Source organism: Hyposmocoma kahamanoa, unplaced genomic scaffold, assembly GCF_003589595.1.
Source record: "Hyposmocoma kahamanoa isolate Upper Pololo Valley unplaced genomic scaffold, ASM358959v1 88, whole genome shotgun sequence".
In the NCBI taxonomy this organism is placed as follows: domain Eukaryota; kingdom Metazoa; phylum Arthropoda; class Insecta; order Lepidoptera; family Cosmopterigidae; genus Hyposmocoma; species Hyposmocoma kahamanoa.
The window spans coordinates 15943818-15964770 of record NW_020654466.1 but is presented as its reverse complement, the minus strand read 5'-3'; the positions used below and the strand labels follow the sequence as shown (position 1 = coordinate 15964770).

The 20953-nt window shown below is 37.8% G+C and overlaps 2 protein-coding genes across 2 annotated transcripts in view; one reads left to right on the top strand and one right to left on the bottom strand.

The window, feature by feature from the left end:
- LOC113235797 (dorsal-ventral patterning protein Sog) overlaps window positions 1–5945 on the top strand; it is a 118303-nt gene extending 112358 nt beyond the window's left edge. Inside the window, exons 13-16 of the mRNA XM_026471702.1 lie at window positions 244–364; window positions 764–1005; window positions 3070–3249; window positions 3598–5945. Coding sequence (XP_026327487.1) covers window positions 244–364; window positions 764–1005; window positions 3070–3249; window positions 3598–3732 — 678 coding nt within the window. The 3' untranslated portion in view covers window positions 3733–5945. The remainder of the gene's footprint in view (window positions 1–243; window positions 365–763; window positions 1006–3069; window positions 3250–3597) is intronic.
- A 2428-nt stretch (window positions 5946–8373) lies between these two features.
- LOC113235724 (serine--pyruvate aminotransferase, mitochondrial) overlaps window positions 8374–20953 on the bottom strand; it is a 13299-nt gene continuing 719 nt past the window's right edge. Inside the window, exons 3-7 of the mRNA XM_026471594.1 lie at window positions 19666–19831; window positions 12036–12191; window positions 11745–11834; window positions 10723–10971; window positions 8374–8665 (exon numbers count right to left, since the gene is read on the bottom strand). Coding sequence (XP_026327379.1) covers window positions 8512–8665; window positions 10723–10971; window positions 11745–11834; window positions 12036–12191; window positions 19666–19831 — 815 coding nt within the window. The 3' untranslated portion in view covers window positions 8374–8511. The remainder of the gene's footprint in view (window positions 8666–10722; window positions 10972–11744; window positions 11835–12035; window positions 12192–19665; window positions 19832–20953) is intronic.

Genomic DNA, 20953 nt, shown 5'->3' with positions numbered 1-20953 from the left:
AACTTCGTTTGTAAAAAAAAAAAATTCTGAAATAAAGCCAGTGTCCCAGCCACTCGACCCTCGCAATAGAACCTATTCAGTACGGAAATAACTTTGATTCGAGCTGAGGTAGTATCAACTCTTAAGAAGTTATTATAACTTTGGACCTCAATGTTTGCCTGGTTCATATTTTGCAATAAAAAATATTTTGTATACCTTTTTTTAACATTTTCTTTGTATTGAGAAGGAATGTTGTTATTCCAGTCTTGTCATATGTGCGGATGCTTCCATGGTTTGGTGCGTTGCGAGCCTATGCGATGTCCGCCCATCAGCTGTGCTGTGCCCATCATACAGCCTCTGGGACAATGTTGCCCTATTTGTACCAGTAAGTTCACTTTAATACAAATACGGAAACTATTTGAAGTTTCTTTTTGGTACATATTATAAAGTTTATTTTTAGTAGCTAGAGCTCCTTGTGAAAGTATTCGTCCAGGGAAGTACTGCCACTTTACCTATTTATGTCGCCAAGCAGTAATATGAGCGTTACTATGTTCTGGTTTTGAAGGGTAAGGGCGCTGGTGAAATTACAGGCACATGGGACTTGTTAACAAATGTCTCAAGGTGACGGGCGCAGTGGCAGTGCCCCTCAGCTCTTTGCGGTTTAAGGCGTCTATAAGGCTGCGACTGTTATGGACAGCCGTGTCGCTTACCACCAGGCGCACGACTTGTTCGTTCTATAACTAGGTAGGTATCATAAAAATAAACTTTTTTATTTCTATTTTAGATTCAACAACTGCAGTCTGGAATGAGTCCCACGGTTGTCATCTCGCTGGTCAGTATCACGCTCCAGGATCCTCGTGGCATCCATATCTTGTGCCAGGAGGATTCGACACTTGCGCCATTTGCACGTGCGAGTTTCCAACAAGACAAGTGAAGTGCCCTAGAATACGATGCCCACCGTTGAAATGTGCTGATAAAGATGCTTACAGACCTGATAAGAAATCTTGTTGCAAAGTTTGCCCAGAGGTATGAATCTCACTTATTACTTATCATTCCACTTTCCTCCGGTTGGATTATAAATCTGTATCATAGGTTTCCTAACTTTTTGTCTCACCGCCCACTTAGGCAAGATAAAAAAATTTCAATGCCCATCAACACAAAAAAAATAATTGTAAACACTTATTTTTTATTAACACAAAACTAACTTAAATCTTAAGTACACAAAACTAACTTAAATCTTAAGTTAGTTTTGTGTTAATAACTTAACTTAAACTAACATAAAATCAAAAGGAAAAAATAATATATTTGTAGTATAGTTTATACATACAGATAATCCAGGTTTTTTTTCTCAAATTCGGTAACACCTCCTGGATAGCATCAACTCCCGCCAATTGCAACCTAGGACTCTTCAGCGCCCACTTGGGCGGTAGGGACCAATTTGAGAAACTATGACCAATGATATATTATCAATTTTGCTCACGACACCTGTAAATAGGTTTTAGAATTTAGTTGCGAAGGTTCAGAAGCAATATTGTCCAATTGGGGGTGCACGAAAGGAGAATCTTCCCACGACGTACTATAGGCTCGCCTCCACCATTTATAGGTCATAACGTCTCTCAGGTAGCTTTGCGAGAGATACTTTTATAAGAGAAACGACGATTATTCATAAAATATAACTGCAAACGTGTATTAAATTTGGAATCTTAGTCTAGACTTGCCAAGATTTTCTTCTTTTTTCTATCCAATTTTTTTAAATACATTCTAAACTAATACACAAATCTAAATTCATTCAGCCAGTACTTCTACTCATAGAGTAGAACTTAGACTACAGTACACATTCCTGTCCTGTACGTCTGGTAAAAACTGGGCAGCAATCGGCGAGTACCTTACGCCGATTGGGAAACCCTTTCACCACGATGGCAAGCATTACAGTGTATGCCATAGATACGATATGAAGTAGATGCAATCGAAATACTATAAATAATATTTACTAAGGAAGGTTTCGGGGCAGAAGAGTGACGTCATTTTCATATTTTCTATGGCTATCTCCACTGTATAGTTTCTTAAGGATCTATACTACCTTAAATGGCTTTGGTTGATTCCGCATAATAGCGAAAGTGTTGAATCAATTACTTTGGAAAAAATATTGAACAAAACTGAGGATACACTGATTACTAGATGCATTGACTTACAAATAAATGGACGACGACGGGTCTAATACAAAAACCACGAAAAAAATGTTCCAAGTCAACCTATTCGAAATTTAAATTGTAATGTCATCGCAGTATGGCGCTGTCAGTAGAACAAATGAAGACTAAAGCGGAGTGACGCGCTCTGTATACGATTTTAGCGCCTTACAAGTGCGGACACTTTTTAGCGCGGACCCGACGTCCATATAATTGTAAGTCAATGACTAGATGGTATAAAAATATGATTCCTAAAAATTTTCATGATAGAAAAACAAACTTACCTCGAAATTTTACAAAAAACTGCTGTATTCAATAGGTACTTTACATATACCAACGATTTTTGTTTATATCAACTGCACTGTATAGAACACGTTATAGCATACGATATACATTTTTCAAATGGCTTTAATTTCGTTTGTAAAAAAATTAATTTTGAAATAAAGACAGTGTCTCTGGCGCTCGATTCAAGCAAAACGAACCGTATTAGTAGGGGAAAAAATTTAATTCGAGCTAAGGTAGTATCGACTCTTAAATTGTCATCATTGTGTAATTATTTTATACACTCATCAAAGTGTCTAGGAATCATGCATGTTTTTGCTAATTATAGAAAATCAAGTTTTTTAATGAATTTCTTCAAAACCCATGGATATTTTTTGGTTAATTTCACTTTGAAATTCAAATTCTAAAATTGACCAAAAAAATCTATCGGTGTTAAAGACAATTTATTCAAAACCCTGATTATCAGTAATTGGCAAAAACGTGCTGGATTCCTAGACACTTTTGATGTATGTAAACGCAAGGGTGTTACTTCAAATGATACGGTACCTTTTACCCGGAATGCCTTCTAAGACGAATTGAGGAAGTTATCCACTGGAAAAGCTACAAATAGTTAATTTTGCAGGTAAAATCGAAAAAGCCGGAAGAAGAAACTCCAAAAGATCAAGCAGCGCCGCGAACCGCTGAAGAGATTCTTGCCGAAGGAGGGTGCAAATTCCCAGACGGGCCATTGCCCAATGGGAAGGAAGTCCACCCTTCAATACATTCGCATGGCGAGCAGCGCTGCGTGACCTGCCGCTGCAAGGTGAGATTGATCCCCACGTATCTATAATCTGACATGACTTCACAACTACGATAATGTAACCTTAGACTACTGCCACTTTACCTATTTCTGTCGCCAAGCAGTTAATATGAGCGTTACTATGTTCCGGTTTCGAAGGGTAAGGGCGCTGGTGAAATCATAGGCACATGGGACTTGTTAATTAATGTTTCAGGGTGTCGGGCTCAGTGGCAGTGCCCCTCAGATCCTAGCGATTTAAAGCTCTGAGGGGCACTGCAACTTTGGTCATATGGCGTGTCGCTTACGACTTGTTCTACCCGTCTCTTGGTTTCATAAAAACAAATAAAACTTAAGTGTAACGTTGTTTCTCAGGATGGAGAAGTAACATGTGTACGGAAACGTTGTGGTCGTGCAGCATGCGTGCGCCGACGGCGAGGCGACGCGTGCTGCGCGTGCACTCGCCACCGCCGGCAGCGCGCGCACCCGCACACGCACCCGCCCAGCTGAGCGGCGCGCCGAACCGCCCGTCTTTACCGCAGTACGGAGGGAGCAGTACACGCACTATTCAGCCGCGTTACTCAACAATTCGGTATTATAGAGAGCCCGGACTTGCTTTGTCCGGTGCATAATTACGCGGGCTCGCAGGTAACTTTCCAATCTGCGTAAGACTGCACGACAGCACTATGTTCGAGTGAGGCGTTTGCGATGTTATGCGTCTACTGCTCCCGATCCTACTTTGCGTCTACCCCAGACTGCTCGTAGGCTAAGTGAGTGAACGCTTCGCTCTATAGACTGATATATTTTTATGTACTCGTGCGATTCGAATGTGTCTAGTTTAAGTCGGTGGAGAGCGGCGGTCGGCCGCGCGGTGACGGAGTCGATCGACGGTGTAGCTTTACTGCTGGCGCGACTTGCGACTTTATATAAAATTTAAACGAACCTGTCGGGCTAGCACGACAGGCCGCGTCGTGCGACAGAGCGACATGAAGCGCGACATACTACTATTCTATATGTTATGTCGCACTCGCGCAAGTCGTGCCCTGTCGTGCCAGCCCTACTGTCTGTGACATTATCAGCAATTTACTGTTTCATACCACGCGCACTAAATAGTAAAGAAAAAGAAAATTTTTTAGAACAAATTAAAACGATATTATACTCAGTCCGCGCCAGCTTATTATTGTGTATTATTGTACGGCGTTGAATATACTTACCCACCGGTATTGTAATTGGTATTATTTGATGTCCCGAAAATTGTAATACGCGCATTATATATGAACATTAACCAACATTGCCCCATATCGATCCTAACGTACAATTGGCATTTATATAAATTTTGATACCAAGTTAACAGAGACTACCTATATTGAATTGGAACTGTTCTTTTTCAAAGCATAATAATGAATGTATAAATATATACCCTATAGTAATTTTTTAAAGTTTCATTAGCATTCTCTGTTAAGTTGTCAAGTACATTTTAGACCAGGTTAAAAGGCGATATTGGGGATCCAACCGATTGTTTAGTATTAGTCAAGTAAGGCTCGATCGTTCGGATGGGAACGGTAAGCGAGCGCGGTCGATAACGTTAAAGATGTGCCATATATTCTTAATTGTAAATATAAATTATTAATTTTCCTTTATGTGCATATTTATTTACGACTTTTAATGTATATGATTCGGGATCACCGCATGTTAGATATCACGTCGAACCATCACAAAATATCGTTTGTATTGATCGCCTTGTTTGTGCATTTGCTTTAGTTTTTTATCTATTTAGTAACTACATAAACCCTATATAAATTCAATTGGATATATACCTGAATAAGTTAGAACAAATTAGGACATCGCGTTTTGATGTTGATTATTCAGGATATATTTTGTTGAATGCCATTGACACCTACAACAATCGGTATATTGCCAACATCTTTATAATCAGCTGCGTATTGTCGTGTAGTTAATGAATTTATGTAGGTACGTAAGTCCGAGGGCAATAGAATTGTCTTCAATTGTAAATAATTAATAGTTCGTAATATTCGCTCTAGTTAACACATACATTTTAACATTGTATACTATTTTATACTGAAACGGATTGTACCGTTGTGAGTAAGCGTAGTTGATATGAATTACGCGACTAGTTTTGTTTAATTACTAGGATGTCGGCTTTATAGTTACGTAATTAAGAAAGCTAGTCCAAATGTTTCGATGTGATGGAAATGAATGCCATGTAGGTAGAGAGATACGTGTGTCTGTTAAATAAAACTTTTTATTTAGTCTGATTGTTTAAGCTATTCCGCGCCTTAGGCGCGACTTAGAGCGCGGGAAGAGAGATTTATTTTATATAAGATATATTTATTTTCCCTCAGCTCTATCATAGGCATTACTAAAGCGTAGCAGAGAAGAGCTATCCATCGAAGAACTGTGTGTGGGTAATTTTCAAGATAGCTTTCACTACCTGATTTCAAAGCTAATTTTTATTATTTCAATATTCTACAATATTATACTGACGGTCTCCGTGGTCGGATGGCTTGCACACTGGTTTTCAAAGTGTCACTATTTCTAAGGTCCCGGGCTCGATTCCCCGCAGGGTCAATGTCGAAAAAAACAAACTTTCCTACATTGTCCCATGTTGCCTTTTCAACTTATGTCTCAGAGTGATGGGCGCAGACGCAGTGCACCTCAGATCTTTGGCACTGCAACTGCTATAGACAGGCGTGTCGTTTACCATCAGGCGGACGTCTTCTTCGTCCCATCACTTAGCATTCAAAAAAGTTAAAAAAAAAATTGTCTCGGGTCTGGGTGTTTGTGGTACCGTCGTTGTTTCCGATTTCCATAACACAAGTGCTTTAGCTACTTAATGTGGTGTTGCTTCATATTTCTTTATTTTATTATTATGAAGTGTATTATATGATATTAAATATAATATTCAAGTGTAGTAGCCAGAAACATCAAGATGTACACTTAAATAATAAAAAATGCCATCGAAATTAGGTACACAAAACCAACCTGAATATTGCCCGTGTAATTATATACTTACTACTTACATACATGAAGACAAATTAACAATAAATTTCAAACAGCCTTTCCCGAAACACTGGTTGATAATGGGCCTCACTACTTAGCCAATTCTGTTTGCGGTTTTTTGTCATTTACGAGTTGACAACGGCAGATAAGGGTACGAGCAGAATCTGCTCTCTGCACGCTACTATTCAAGGCGCGGTCTAAGCTTATACAGTCACACTAAGTCTATATTCAAAAGTGTTTCAAGATTATATTGAACACGTTTCGATTCGGAGAGACATTGCCAAAAATTGTGAATAAAGTTTTCACCTTCGTTGTGGGTTCTAGTCCATCAAAATTGTGAGGAAGAATGTATTATAATGTTACTTTTCATGTTATATTGGCTATATAATTTTTATGTTTTTTTGACATAATGAGAATATCATTCGATTAAGCAAGAGTTATCTTGGTTTTAATATTTTTGTATAATCTAACAATAGGAAAGTAGTCACATATGGCTTGCGAATAACATAATAACTAATGGCCATAAAAAGATACTATGAACTCGCTTGTATTGCATTGTTTTCTATTTTATAAATAATTATTATAAACAATAGGTCTCCCGGTCCGTTTTTCGGCTTATTAAAAAGGGATGAATTTATTTAAGTTGATATTTTCATGTCATATTTGGAATTTGTAAACATATCAATTGTTTCGATTTTATAATTGTTGGCCGTTACTGCATAATTTGGATTTAGGTGCATCCAGTCAATAGTTTGTAAACCGTCTACAGTTTTAAATATTAAAATAAATTACCTGTGAACTCAGTTACGCTGCTTATTAATTAAACCTTAATTTTATGAATTACCCGAGGCTGAGTTAACAACTGAACACGTGGTGACGGCAAGTTGTACGAAAACTTGTTTAACCAATGTTATCTTAAGATTTTTACCGAACTTATCCGCAGATAATCGTCATCGACCGATAACGCCTTCTACACTGAGATTTCTTTAGTGTGATTTGTCCCTTTTAAATTTAAAGAAAATATTCGCTCTCTAAGGGTGGCAAACTAGGGGATGAATCCGGATTCGAGAATTCCGGTAACCGATTTCAATAAAACTTGGCAAATAAATGTAATTCCACGAACTTTTGAGGTCGGTTTTTGTACGTACCATTCTACAGGGTTTTTGGTAAAATACTAGCATCCTCACAGGACTACATAATATATTACTAACATCATAAACAACAACTTTTGTTCCATGATTTTTAATAATTCATGAGTTTTAATTTTCGTAGAAAAATGATAATATTTAAATAGATCGTTCTAAAATGTGATAACTCTGTGCAGTAACAAAATACAGTGTTAGCGTAAATCTGATGCAAAACGCGATAGCGGGGTTGGGGGTCGTCTCGGGGAGGACGCTTGCACATTTCAACTACCAAATGATGCCTTACTTTTTCAAACTCGTATCTTTAAGGAGTGATTATTCAGGAGGTGACAAAACTTTCTACTTATCTTAAATTTCTTATCAACGAGGTTAATTTGCTGCATTACTTTAAGAATAGGTAAAGGCCAGTGTGGGAATATGAAGAAAATGTAATGTCAAATCAGCCTGCAAAATTGTGTGTGTATATATACATATAACACAATTATTTTTTACATTTCAGTAACTTTGTGCTTTAAAATATGAGTTCGAGAAAGTAAGGCGACGAAATACATATCTAAAAAGCGTCAGATACTAGAACCAAGACTTTAAAGTTTTGGTAAATTTATTATTTTTGTTAGTGATAATAGTCCTTCGATGTTAGTATTTTACAAAGAACCCTGTATATACAAAATATGTCTTCAAAACCGATACTTGATATGACGATAAATTCATGGAAGACGTTTATGTGTAGCAGTCAATGTTCAGCAGCTTTATTTCTTAGTTGATTCGAAGTTATACTTAATTCTTAAAACTGTGTCCAGTGTTTGTTGAGAGTTTGTTCCGAAAAATTAACGCAGACGGCCATGTTTGTTTTATGTGTACATTGCACAGTTTGTGCATTCGATACGGCAAGTTAATATGGTAAAAGGTGAGATGAGATACGTCCAAAACTTTAAGCGAAGTTTTGCCCTGCAGTGAGATTATGAAAAAAAAGATAAATGAGCTTACGAGGAATTTTTAATAAATTTATTGTATAAACAATAAGGACATTGATTTCTAAAGTCAATACAAACGCAATCGTTTCTGAAGTAACTTACAAGTATTTAAATAAGTGTTACAGTTTTTTATATCGTTTCTTGTACATTCAAATGGAAGACTTTTTGAGATTCTTCAAGGTGTCGACCATGGCATCAACGACGGCGTCGGCGACCTGGATGGTTGAGTTTATGCCCATGATTCCAATGCGAAGAGCCTTGCCTACTGTTGGGCCTAGACCCGGGAATATCAAGATGTTGTGTCTGTAAAACATTTACTTAGTTACAGGCAGATACAGGTACAGGTGGGTTTAGTAGCAGTAGAGCTCCCTGTAAAAGAGTTCGTCCAGGATAGTACTGGCACCTTACTTATTTCTGTCGCCAAGCAGTAATGTCAGCATTACTGCGTTCCGGTTTAGAAGGGTATGGGTGCTGGTAAAATTATAGGCACATGGAACTTGTCAACTATGTCTCAGGGTCACTGGCGCAGGGGCAGTGTCGCTTAGATCTTTGCGATTTAAAGCTCTGAGTGGACTACAACTGTTATGGCGTGTAGCTTATCATCAGGTGCACGACTTGTTCATCCCATCACTTAATATTATAAAAAAAGGTGGAATGACAATTTTAAGTTAATGTGGAGTTTCGGGATTGTGAAACATTTGAGAGAATTCGAAAAGTTGTAGAACAAATGTTATTTGTTTTAACTAGTGTTTTCAAATTATTATTGAAACAAAGATCGAATAACAAAAAAAAATCGATACAATTTCTTTATTTCTTTTTTCTTTATTTATTTATATTCAGGTTACTGAGACCCATAGATACATACCTTACAGACTAACATACATAACAATATAAAATAACACTAATTACTAATTTAACACGTATTTAGGTTGTCGGCGACGTGTGGCGCCATCTGGTGTCAGGCAACCGGCCACGGAATCGCCGGTATAGGACACCCTTCGGCCAGAACTCCTCCTTCATGAAGGTCGACAGATGTTCGGTCGGCACTCTCACCACAAACGAATTAAAGTTCACGTAGTGGCGAGACTCCAACCGCTCGACCCTCAGGGTGTATTTGGATTTCAACCTGATGTACTCCACTATCTCCTCAGACTTCGTGGAGTAATGCAGGCGTGACAGGTACAGCAGCGTTGTCGGGATTGCCGGACGCAGCAAAAAGTTGGACCCTGTCGGTGCAGTGCCGCACAGGTTACGGCTGGTGGGCTTCCTCTTCTTCTTCTCCACCTTTGTGAAGCCGTCATCGTCGCACCGGTCCGTCTGCCTCTGTGGTTTTGCAACTTCAGAGACAGGTACACGAGGTTTTTTCATCCCCTTCGTTGATAGCTGCCTGGCTTGTGGTTGTGGAGCAACGGGTCGGTTAACAGCTGCGACAGCGGCGTAATCACGTGGAGGGGTCAACGTGTTTACGCGTGACGTCTCCGCCGGAGCGGACAATCGAGGGGCGGGGCGCGGGGAATCGCGCTCAGCGACAGCGGTCGGTGACGCATCCGTATGGGCCGACTCAAAACTGCCGATAGATGCATTATGTGCCCCGCGACGAGTATTCACGTTACAGGCCTCGGGTGACCTACTTACCGAAGTTGCACTACTCAGTAATACAACTTGGGCACGTAACTCACAGATGGTGTTATCCGAAGCCTCCAATTTACATTGAACTTCGGCCAGACTTGCTTTCAGGGATGTGATGTCCTTAAGCAGCCTAGTGACATCGACATGGTCGAACGTGACAGGGGGCTGCTTGTGCAGCTCCTTTGCCACGAAAGCAGGCACGTCGTCTGGGTCGGTTTCCTTTAACATCGTTATAATGTCCTGGATGCTCTTCGTTCCTCCATCCCTCCGGCGAGATGGCATCTGCTCGGCCTTGCCAAGCACACGGAAAAGCAGCGCCTTGCCACTGCAAATCTCATCTTCTTTAAAGTTTGATTTGCAGATCTGCATGATGCTGACCTCGTCCATAGTGTCGATGGCGTGTTGTATGAACGCCAGCAGTTCATTGGCTATGAGTTGTTGGGAACCCATAGTCAATTACGCGTAGCGGTCATTACCGCGCGGATCGCGAATTAATATAATTCTTACTGTGTGAGCACGTCCGAATCTGAGCGTGCATCGCACCGGACTCAATACAAAATACAATTGAACTCGAACCAGCGTCTGTCGTCTCAACGTGGCTACAGTAGATCTTACTTTCAAAGTCGAATTTCACATCATGAAACTGAAACGTTCTATATGTAATGCAAATGAAGTTCTGAGCAAAAGTCAGTACTTATAAAAGAAAGATAATTGAGAACATAAAAACTTACTTAGCTCTCATGTACTTGGTGAACTCAATATAATCGTATCCAGCAGGCAGAGTGACAGTCGTCACAGTGACAAGTCGGTCTTCTGGCTTCGGTATTAGGAAATTGAATCCATATTCCCTAAGGCGTTTGTGGAAATGTGCAGTTGTGGCAGCATGACGATCCCAGGCCTTTGGGAGAGTCTCTTTGGATAATTCTTGTAGGCAGGCCCGAAGCGCCCAGACGAGTGGTGGACTTACAGTGTGGTGGTACCTGTGGAGGTTTGTTTAGTTTTGTTTTATAAATGGAAATTATGACAAATGAATATACCCTTCAATTTATGACATTTAAACCACGAGAATTTTAAAGCACAACTTTTTTCAACTAATAAGTTATAGTATACATTATTAAGTACATTGATAACAAGAGTCAAATCTAGTTTAATATCTTTAAGCTCAACGGTTTTATTAGTATATAAAATCTATAAAAGTCAAATTTTAACGCGCCAATTTTAAAGTACAACTTTCTTCAACAAGAAACCCGAATGAATCATGTTATACATCTAAATATATCACCTTAAGGAATATTGACGTCAAGACACAAATTTAGTCTATTTAAAATTTAAAAATAACCAGTCTCATTTATGTTATATACGATAAACCCGACCGTAATGTCTGTGGACTCGCCTCTCTCTTCGTCTAGCGTCACTTCCTTGTCGTCTACGCTGTATTATTGTCACCACATATTAACTGTGACGTCATTGTGTAGATTTTACTTTAGTAACTTCCCCTATTTTTTTATATTATACCAACGGTTGCCAGTAGTCTTTTTGATTTACATTTCTGTGGTTGAATTATAGTCATGTACGTATTCTAAAAAAAGCCGTTGTAGCTAAAGGCTGCTTTTCCACCAGAGATGTGCGAGGTAGCGAGGCGGTGCCAGGGTGTGTAGATCGATCGCGAGAGGACGCCTGTGCCCGACAGTGGGACTATATTTAGGCTAACTATCTACGTATTCTGTGTTTAAATGAAAGTTTAGATACGAACTTTCTTTGTCCATAGCAACTCCATTGGTCCGCTAGCATCTTTATGTCGAAGTAGAAAGAAGGTTTGTGCGTTCGATTGGTAATTTTAGCCCTGAAAAGTAAGAATTATTATTATTGTCAATTTTAATTAAATGAAAGCTAAGATTTAGGATTAACACATTATAATAATAATTCGCGGGAATATAATTATATAAAGATCTCGTAAAATAGCTCTATTAAAGTTGTGTAACTCAATAAACTTTTTTTTTAAAGATATTTACTAAGTTTAGTAAATTCGTATAAAGGTACTTACTCAGCTCTTGGACTGAAAGCGACAGGCGAAATTCCAGCTGGTCCGGAAAGAGCCTTTTGCGTAGAACAGTAGACTGCGTCTACTTCCCACTCATCCATGAAGAATGGGATTCCTGCTATGGACACCACTGTGTCCACTAGAAGCAGAGCTCCATATCTGGGAAGGAACACGAACAAGTTGTTTTTATGACGTCTCCGGTGGTTTAATGGCTGAGCACATTATATCTTTAAGGAGGTAGCGAGTTAAAATAAATGAATAATATTCTTCATTGCACATAAAAAAAGCAATATTAGACAGTAACACACACTTATAGTCCCGCAATAGATAAATCCTGTATCGCGGATGCCATGGATTCACACAAAGACAACCACAATTTACACCCAAACTCACGAGAGTAATAAATGTAAGCCATACAAATACTTCTCCCGTCCTGGGGGTCGAACCTGGGACCTCTGCGTGACAGTTCAGCATTGTAAGCGTTTGTCCACAGAGGCAGTTAAAAAATTACAATGACTGCACATAATAGTAATGTAAGAAAAGTATTTAATGTATAAGTCTCGGTCTCATTGGTAAGTGGGAATTTTTCCATAATCAAGTTATATCTTCTATAAAATGTATCACTAATAAGTATACTAGACATTGATTACTATTTTTTGTAAACATTTTTTATACTTTGTTTAAAACATAACTAACTTTTGTATAATTGGAGATCTAGTGTCACAAAAACCAATTTTGGTTTAAGCGTACATCGCCAATATTTACGTTATATATATATATATATACATTCGTTACATTTGACAATTAAGTTTGTGGAAGTATCAGCACAGCTTATATTTATATGTAAACGTATATAATAATGGTATAGTAAATAATGCAATTGTATATATATGATAACACAGAAATAAAAAATGAAACTATTTTTTAAGGATCTGAAACAAGTACATTTGTTTTATAACAACCACACAACCCAATGATGTTTCAGGCCCTTTACAGGTCCCATGGACTCAGCCGTGACCATGGGAGCTGTAAGTGGCCCGAAAAAAATTAGTTTCATTCCCTATGTGTAACATTCGCGAAAACCCAAGAACTTGATAAAAACTGAAATAAATTAAGGGACAAGAGAAAACAGAATAAAGTTAGGAGTTGAGGAAGTGTTCCTTGATCTGTCGTTTCAAAGGATCGAGGCCAAGGACACGTCGAATAATTACGAAAGAATTGTGCAGCCGGTAGTATGTTGGTAGTATAACAGTATGAGATATGATAGGAATGTTTATTATGGGGTATCAGATGAGCGAATGGGACGGCATAGTATATGTGAATGCATTTTTTAATTTTTTGTGTGTGTGTCCCCAAGTGACGGGACGAACAAGTCATGCAGTTCCAGTGCCAGTCAGAGATTTAAATCGAAAAGATTTGAAGGGCACTGCCACAGCGCCCGTCGCCCTGAGACACTTATTTGCGTGTAACACATATGCTAAACGCTCACATTATGCCAAGCAGGCAGAAATAGGTAAGATGGCATTATTTCTCCAGACGAACTCTTTCCCAAGGAGCTCTACTATTTCTAAAGGTAAGTAAGGCGAAGTGAAGTATTAGAATAAAGTGGAACAATGAAGGATGTGAATGTGTCTGTGCCTGTACTTAAGCGACTGTAACATGAAACTCATAGCTAAATTGTAAATTTGCACACACAAAACGTTAACAATTGTCTATATGAATTCGCATCATAAAATTAAATAAACGCTAAGAGAACAAACGAGCAACTCGAACGCAATTTCCTCACTGCATAAAGAGCATCCTGAAACACAAATTTATTTAGAAAACTTAGTCGGGACATTACGGTTTTATCTCAACTTTTGCCTCAGTTGGTAATTTCCGCTGCATGGTAATTGCAGACTCCTTCGCGGAATGCAATTAAAAGAATTCTCTATATAGGTGTTCCAAGACGCTGCAACCAAAGCGTAGAAGAGAGATAGCAAATGTAATTAAATTGTTCGGTTTCCCGTGTCCCAGTCGTCGGGAAATCAAATAGTTTTTCTGCTCAAGTTCGCTTCCTTTTTAGTCCAATGCGGTAAGAAGTTCCGTGGAAATCGTTTTAGTGCAAACGTTGTATGAAAATGAAGATTTCTTTTCGATAACGACTAGCAACCCATCAATTTTAATTGGATCGGTTCTGGTAAATCTCCTCGACGATAATATGAGATTGAATCTCCAATAGGATGAAGGAATGGGGATTTATAGGAATGTTGAATTTGCTAATGGCACAGAAAACTTATTCGACGTTGGTAGGTAACTTATTCGTTAGCTCTTTCACTCGAGAATATTTCTGGGGGCCTACTGTGAGCTCTTAGAGCAGGGGGCCTACTATAAGCTCTTAGAGCAATCCTATTTAAGCCTGTAAGTTAGATTGCCTGTCAAATTCGTACTATGACCCCACAAAAACAATTCACAGTCCATGCAGTTTACGTTCCCCATTCGAAATCCGTTCACCTTTTCTTTCATAGCAAAATCGTGTCATGACGTGCCATTTGCCATGCAAATTGCGATCTCGTCTGTAAAAGTAAGCAATTCAAAAAAAGTTACTCCGTGACTAACTTTTTTAGATTTTGTTACATTTTTAAGATATTTCGTTTAAGTTTTATAATAATATTCTCAGTTTCATAATTATTTGTTATCTTTAAAGGCCATAATATAGCCTGTTGTCAATAAATAAATACTATTCAGCGTTTTTTGAAAATTTTAGTTCGAGTTCCCAATCTTTAAAGTATTGTTGATAAATTATTGAAATGAATGTTATTGCAATTTTTAAATGGAATTTTAATCATTTTAATAATTTGATTTACCGAAAATCGCAAAATAACTTTTAAATAGTGCCAAATTTGACTTAAATGCAATGAATGAATGAATGAATTGAAACCGTAACCGTAAGTTAGGTATGATAAGTTCGTTCTTTATCAATATGTTATTTATTTTAACTTAGATTAACATCTCTTTAAAGGCGGTAGGTGTTATCTATGCAGAACTTGTCTTTGTAAATATTACCGGTCTACTATTATTCCGTCGCAAAGTGGTATTGCTTTGTTCCTTATTGAAGTGTAGGGAGAGCCAGCGCAATTACAAGAGCATAGGAAATTTAGAGCTTGTTTCTCATGGGTGGCAAGACACTTGTGATCTTAAGGATAGGTACTTTCTAAGAGTATTTGTCGGATAATCAAGGTTGTGGAAGTTGTATATGAAATTGATAAAATGAAATGGACATGGGCAGGACACATAGCTAGGATGGATCGAAATCGGTAGACTAGGAAAATCATGGAGTAGACTGGAGGAAATTGCGGGTCACATGATAAATAGAAAAAAATGGAGTAACATACGCGAAAAAAATTATACAGTTTAAACTATTTTTTCGGATTTATATCACGTATATTTTTTTTACAGGTTCCATGGTCACGGTTGACTGCACGGTTGATGTGATCATGGGACCTGTAAAGGGCCCGAAATGTTGATTGTTTGAAAAAACAAATATACGCGATTTAAATTTCCTGTGTGACATTCCATTTAACAATCGCCAAAACCTAGGAACTCGATATAATATAGTAGAATTGAGAACTTTCTTTTTTGAAGTCGCTTAATAAAGTGTCATTGCAAACTCAGTCTAGTTAAGTGAGTAAATCTTCCTGAGGGGCTAGAGGCAGCTTTGTCATTCAGACCGGACGATTTCAATGGGTTGTGCGTGACCCCTTTCAGTTTTAACTCAATACCTTTATCTCACGTATATTAAAGCACAGAAGCTAACAATTTTTTAATGAATTTTCTCATAATTTCTTACTAAATCATTTTGGCGTATCTTTATTTGTCAGAATCAAACATGTTTTGACGCATAGCAATTTTTTGCCAATTGTAACGTTTTTAAACTTTAAACAAACGTGAGTCTGCAACGATAAATCGAATTGCGGGCGTTTCCGGGTAAAAGAGGGTCCTGGATGGCTATTGTCATTGCCATTTTTTTTTAAAAAGGGAGCCATGCTTTCTTTGGAGTTTCATATTTTACCGTTACAAGTTTATAATTTGAAAATGTAATAAAGTTTAACGATTTCTTTAAAAAATGTAAAATGGTAATATATAATTATAATTTACCATTATTTTACTTTTTTTATTTATCATTGTTTTAAATAATTTACCCTTAGAATAATAACGCATAGAAACCTAGTCCGCACACGCTAAGTGAGGCAAATTGAAGCGCGCCCAATGGGCCTACACGAGCGGGCGGGCCTTCAGTGCTCAAGGTCAACTTGCACCGCGAACAGATCAAGAATTTTGGCTAACAATGACGAAATGTGCGGTAAATAAGTGTAAAAATACATCAGACAAACATAAAATAGATACTAACATCACATTCCACAAGGAAGTAACGCGTTTCAACTTGTATTTTTATATAAATATTCACTAAAACCGAAAATTAACCTACTACTAAAACTAGCCTACATGAATTTGATTTTTGCCTCAGTTGTGACAGTTCGTTTGATATGAAACTATCATTCTATGCGTTATTATTCTAAGAATTTACCATTATTTTATTAAGGGTAAAATCAGACTGATACAGATATCATGATGTAAATTTGAACTGTACATTGCAGTTCAACGAAAGAGATCGACGACCGTAATAAAAGAAATAGATCAACATAAACGTCTCTTCTCGATTTTTTAAGGGCCTCTGTGACAGTAACGCACTTAGGGCGCCTTCAAATCAGACGCGTTTTTGGCGCGGCAGCTGTGCCACTACTAATTTTTATACATTATCTAGAAGCGTAGTCGTAGTGCTACTATCGTGACACGCGCGCGCCACTTTTGCAGTAATAATTAGTGAAATAAGACGTAATGCGCGGCTGCCGCGCCACATTTGCGCCACTGCTGCATTGCTCCATCATAAGCGTCTAACTTGAACGGTCTAATTATTTAATTATGCTGCAGGACTGAAAGTTACACACATACACGGACACACACACACACACATGCACGTATGCAACCTTACTCTAACCTTACCAATCCCACCAAAATCTACATAATACGTGAAGTGATTAAGACCCAGACAATATTATTCCTGTGATTACGTAAACGCCCAGTTACATTATAATGAAAATATATATTAATAAATGAATATAATAGAGACATATAAGTGACAAGGTGCTGCCTGCGACTTTAACCGTGTAGAATTTTTACGTGGATTGTATACTACCATTGACCATAACTAAGAGGACTGCTAATCGCGATACTAAATAGCGTAATACTACAATTGATATTAAATACACCGAGTATTTAATATCAATTGATACAGAGTTCACGATGAGTACTAATAGCTACGAGTATTTTTGAAAAGAAAAAAAAAAGAATGTGTTTTACATTGATTAGCTGCAATTTATCAAAACTACTCTAATTTCTAGTGACAACAATAAAATCAATTAGATAGCGCTTATTGCAGCGATTTTTATGGATACTCCTGGCTATTCTGTTATTTTGTTTAGGAATAGCGCCATCGACTCATTTTAACAAGTATTAATTTACAAATTAGTTTGTAACACACAATGCCATCTATTAATATGCATATTTGTCAAAGTTCAAAAATAATATTAGGTCATGGTTAATAATAGGGGTTAAAGTATGAAATTGCCGATTTGTACTGAAAATCTAAATTGTTTATTTTTTAAATTTTTAACAAATTTATTTAATCAAAATAGTTGCCATTATTATCTATACATTGCTGCCATCTAATGGGAAGGTTATTAATGCCTTTGCGATAGAACTCCGACGATCTAGACTGCACAAACTGTGTGAAAGCATTTTGTACTGCCTCCTGGGAAGAAAACTTCTTGTCACGTAGATAATTGTCCAAATCACGAAAAAAATGGTAGTCCGTTGGAGCAAGGTCTGGTGAATATGGAGGATGACGAATGGTTTCTAACTGCAGTTCCTGAAGGGTCAAAATGGTTTCTCGTGCTGTGTGAAGTCTCGCGTTGTCGTGGAGCAATAATGGTGAAGATCGATTCATGAGTCGGGGCTGTTTTACTGCTAGTTTTGTCAACATGGTCCGTAGTTCGGCACAATAGACATCTGCCGTTATTGCTTGACCAGATCGGAGAAAACTATAGTGAATAACACCATGCTGAGACCACCAAACAGTTACCATTACCTTTTTATTGGTAAGTTTTGCTTTAGGACACTGTTGTGGCATTTGACCTGGGGTCAGCCATTGCATTTTTCTTTTCCGGTTATCATAAAGAATCCACTTTTCATCACATGTTACAATTCGATCCAATATTCCTTCATTTCTGTACCGGTTCAACAAGGCAACACAAGTTTCAACACGCGTTTCTTTCTGCAGATCAGTCAAATCATGAGGCACCCATTTTTCGTATTTTTTTATTTTATTGATTTGACGCAAGTGAGTCAATATTGTGGGTAAGGTAACGTTAAACCATGCCGCTAATTCCTGGGTAGTTTGACTAGGATCGGCTTCCACTATCTCTCTTAATTCATCGTTATTCACCTGTGTGGGCGGTCTTCCTCGTGACTCGTTCTTTAAGTCGAAATTTTCATCACGAAAGCGTTTAAACCAAAATCGCACGGTGCGTTCATTAGTAGACCCCTCTCCAAACGCAGCATTGATATTGCGGGCTGTTTCTGCCGCGTTAGTTCCGCGTCGGAACTCGTATTCAAAAATCACTCGAATTTTCGCAGTATCCATCTTTCTTGTCTAAATTGAATAACAAAAACAACTGAAAGTCGATATTCAAATGTTTCAAATTTAAAAAAAAAAAAATCACAGAAACCATTTGAAAAAATTTTCATTCGAAAACCTCAAACCATGAAGATTCTATGAAAATTCAAAGAACCTATTGCAATAAAACGGCAATTTCATACTTTAACCCCTATAATATTACTTATTATTATTCATCAACATCAAATTTCGTCAACTGCCTCTGTGGCCGAACGGTTGCCATACTGGACTGCCATGCAGAGGTCCTGGGATCGATTCCCGGGCCGGGAGAAATATTTATATTTGGGTGTCATTTGTGGTTGTCTACCCATGACTGTGTCCATGGCACCCGCGATACAGGGTTTCCCTAGTGCGGGGCTATGAGTGTGTGCGTTATTTATTAAAAAAGAAAAAATACATTAAAGAGGAATTATTGATATCCACGGCCATTATCCATATAATATATATAAACTACTATGCGGATATAAGATGGGATCTTGACCTTTTTCGGAGTTACGATTATAATGTAGTATGGAGATTAACAGTCCACTTGAGTTTTACGAACAAGTCGTGCGCCTGATGGTAAGCTACACGTCTGTCCATAACAGTTGCAGTGCCACTCAGAGCTTTAAATCGCAAAGATCTGAGGGGCACTACCATTGCGCCCGTCAGCCTGAGACATAAGTTGACAATTCCCGTGTGCCTGTAATTTCACCAGCACCCTTATCCTTCAAAAGCGGAACACAGTAATGCTGACATTACTGCTTGGCGGCAGAAATAGGTAAGGTGGCAGTATTTCTCTGGGCGAACCCTTTAATAACTACTTAAATATGTAGATGAGCCAAATATATTGCACAATGCAGCTTTGTAAGAACGCACCTGTGACATAGTTTTCCAACTCCTTCAAGGTTTTGCACGCTGCCTGTCGAGGAGTCCCCATGGGTAATAAAGAGAGCTGTAGGTCTGACATCTTTCAACATTGTTTCCAGTTGGGTTAGCGAGAAAGTTTCAGTCACAGGGATTTCTCTTGCTACGGTTCTAATGCCTGAAGAAACAAAGAAACTTAATCTAAGCGCTCTGGAAGGTATACAAATATAAGAAGGTTATCATATGTTGACCTGACTATGTGAACCAATTTAAAATATCTTAATTTCTGCTACTTTATTAATTTATTTATATTGAATAGCTGAACCATGTATGAAATAGTTACTGGAAATTATCTAAAGTATCTGGATCGATGATGTAAACCGTACTGTATTGAGCAAAGAGCCTCGTAGAAATTGCTTAGAAATAAATTTCCATATATATATAACCTGATTTCCTGTCAAGGTTGTTGCCAAGGAGAGAGTTTTAGGTTACTGCTTACCAGGCTTCATTGCACTAAAGCGACGCGGGTGAAAATAATATCTGGAAAGATCTACTTTCTAAACTTAATTTAAAAATGGAGCACATTCTTTATATCTAATATTTAATGTTATGGGGAACAGCAAACCTGATTTCTGGGAAAAGAGTAAAAACATCCTGTTTGTGAACTTCCAGAGCAATCGAATTATTCAGAAGCGCAATGTCGAGCTATCGAGTTTACGCAGTAATTTTAGTATTTAACGGAAAACAACTTGGCTATTTTGCAGCTTGATATTTTGTCACATTTTTGGCTTATCAAAATTTGAATCTAGCGATATAAATACGCGTGACGATTTCATTTTATAATATTTATATTTGCATCAAGAAAGAAGAAAGAAAGAAAATATATTTATGTTCAGAACTACAAATGACATACAAGAAAAAAGAAACAACACAGAAAAATAAACTGGCTACTTTTTAGTGGTATTAGTGGTATTATAACATAATTAAAAATATTCACACTTAAGACACAAATAAATAAGTAGGTAAAAACAAAATCACAAACAAGAAAAAAATTAATCATACCACGGATTATTTACATAAACACAAACAACTAAAAAAAGACACTAAGTATAAAAATACTTTGTGTGGTGCCAGCCGCGATAAAATAAGGGTCACTAACTCAGCATTTGCTAGAAAACGTAAAACATTCCTAGATTTTCGCTCGGCGAGTACTTTTTACTGTGTGTGTGTGTGTGCATGCGTGTGTGCACAAGTGTGTGTGTGTGTGTGTGTGTGTGTGTGTGTGTGTGTGTGTGTGTGT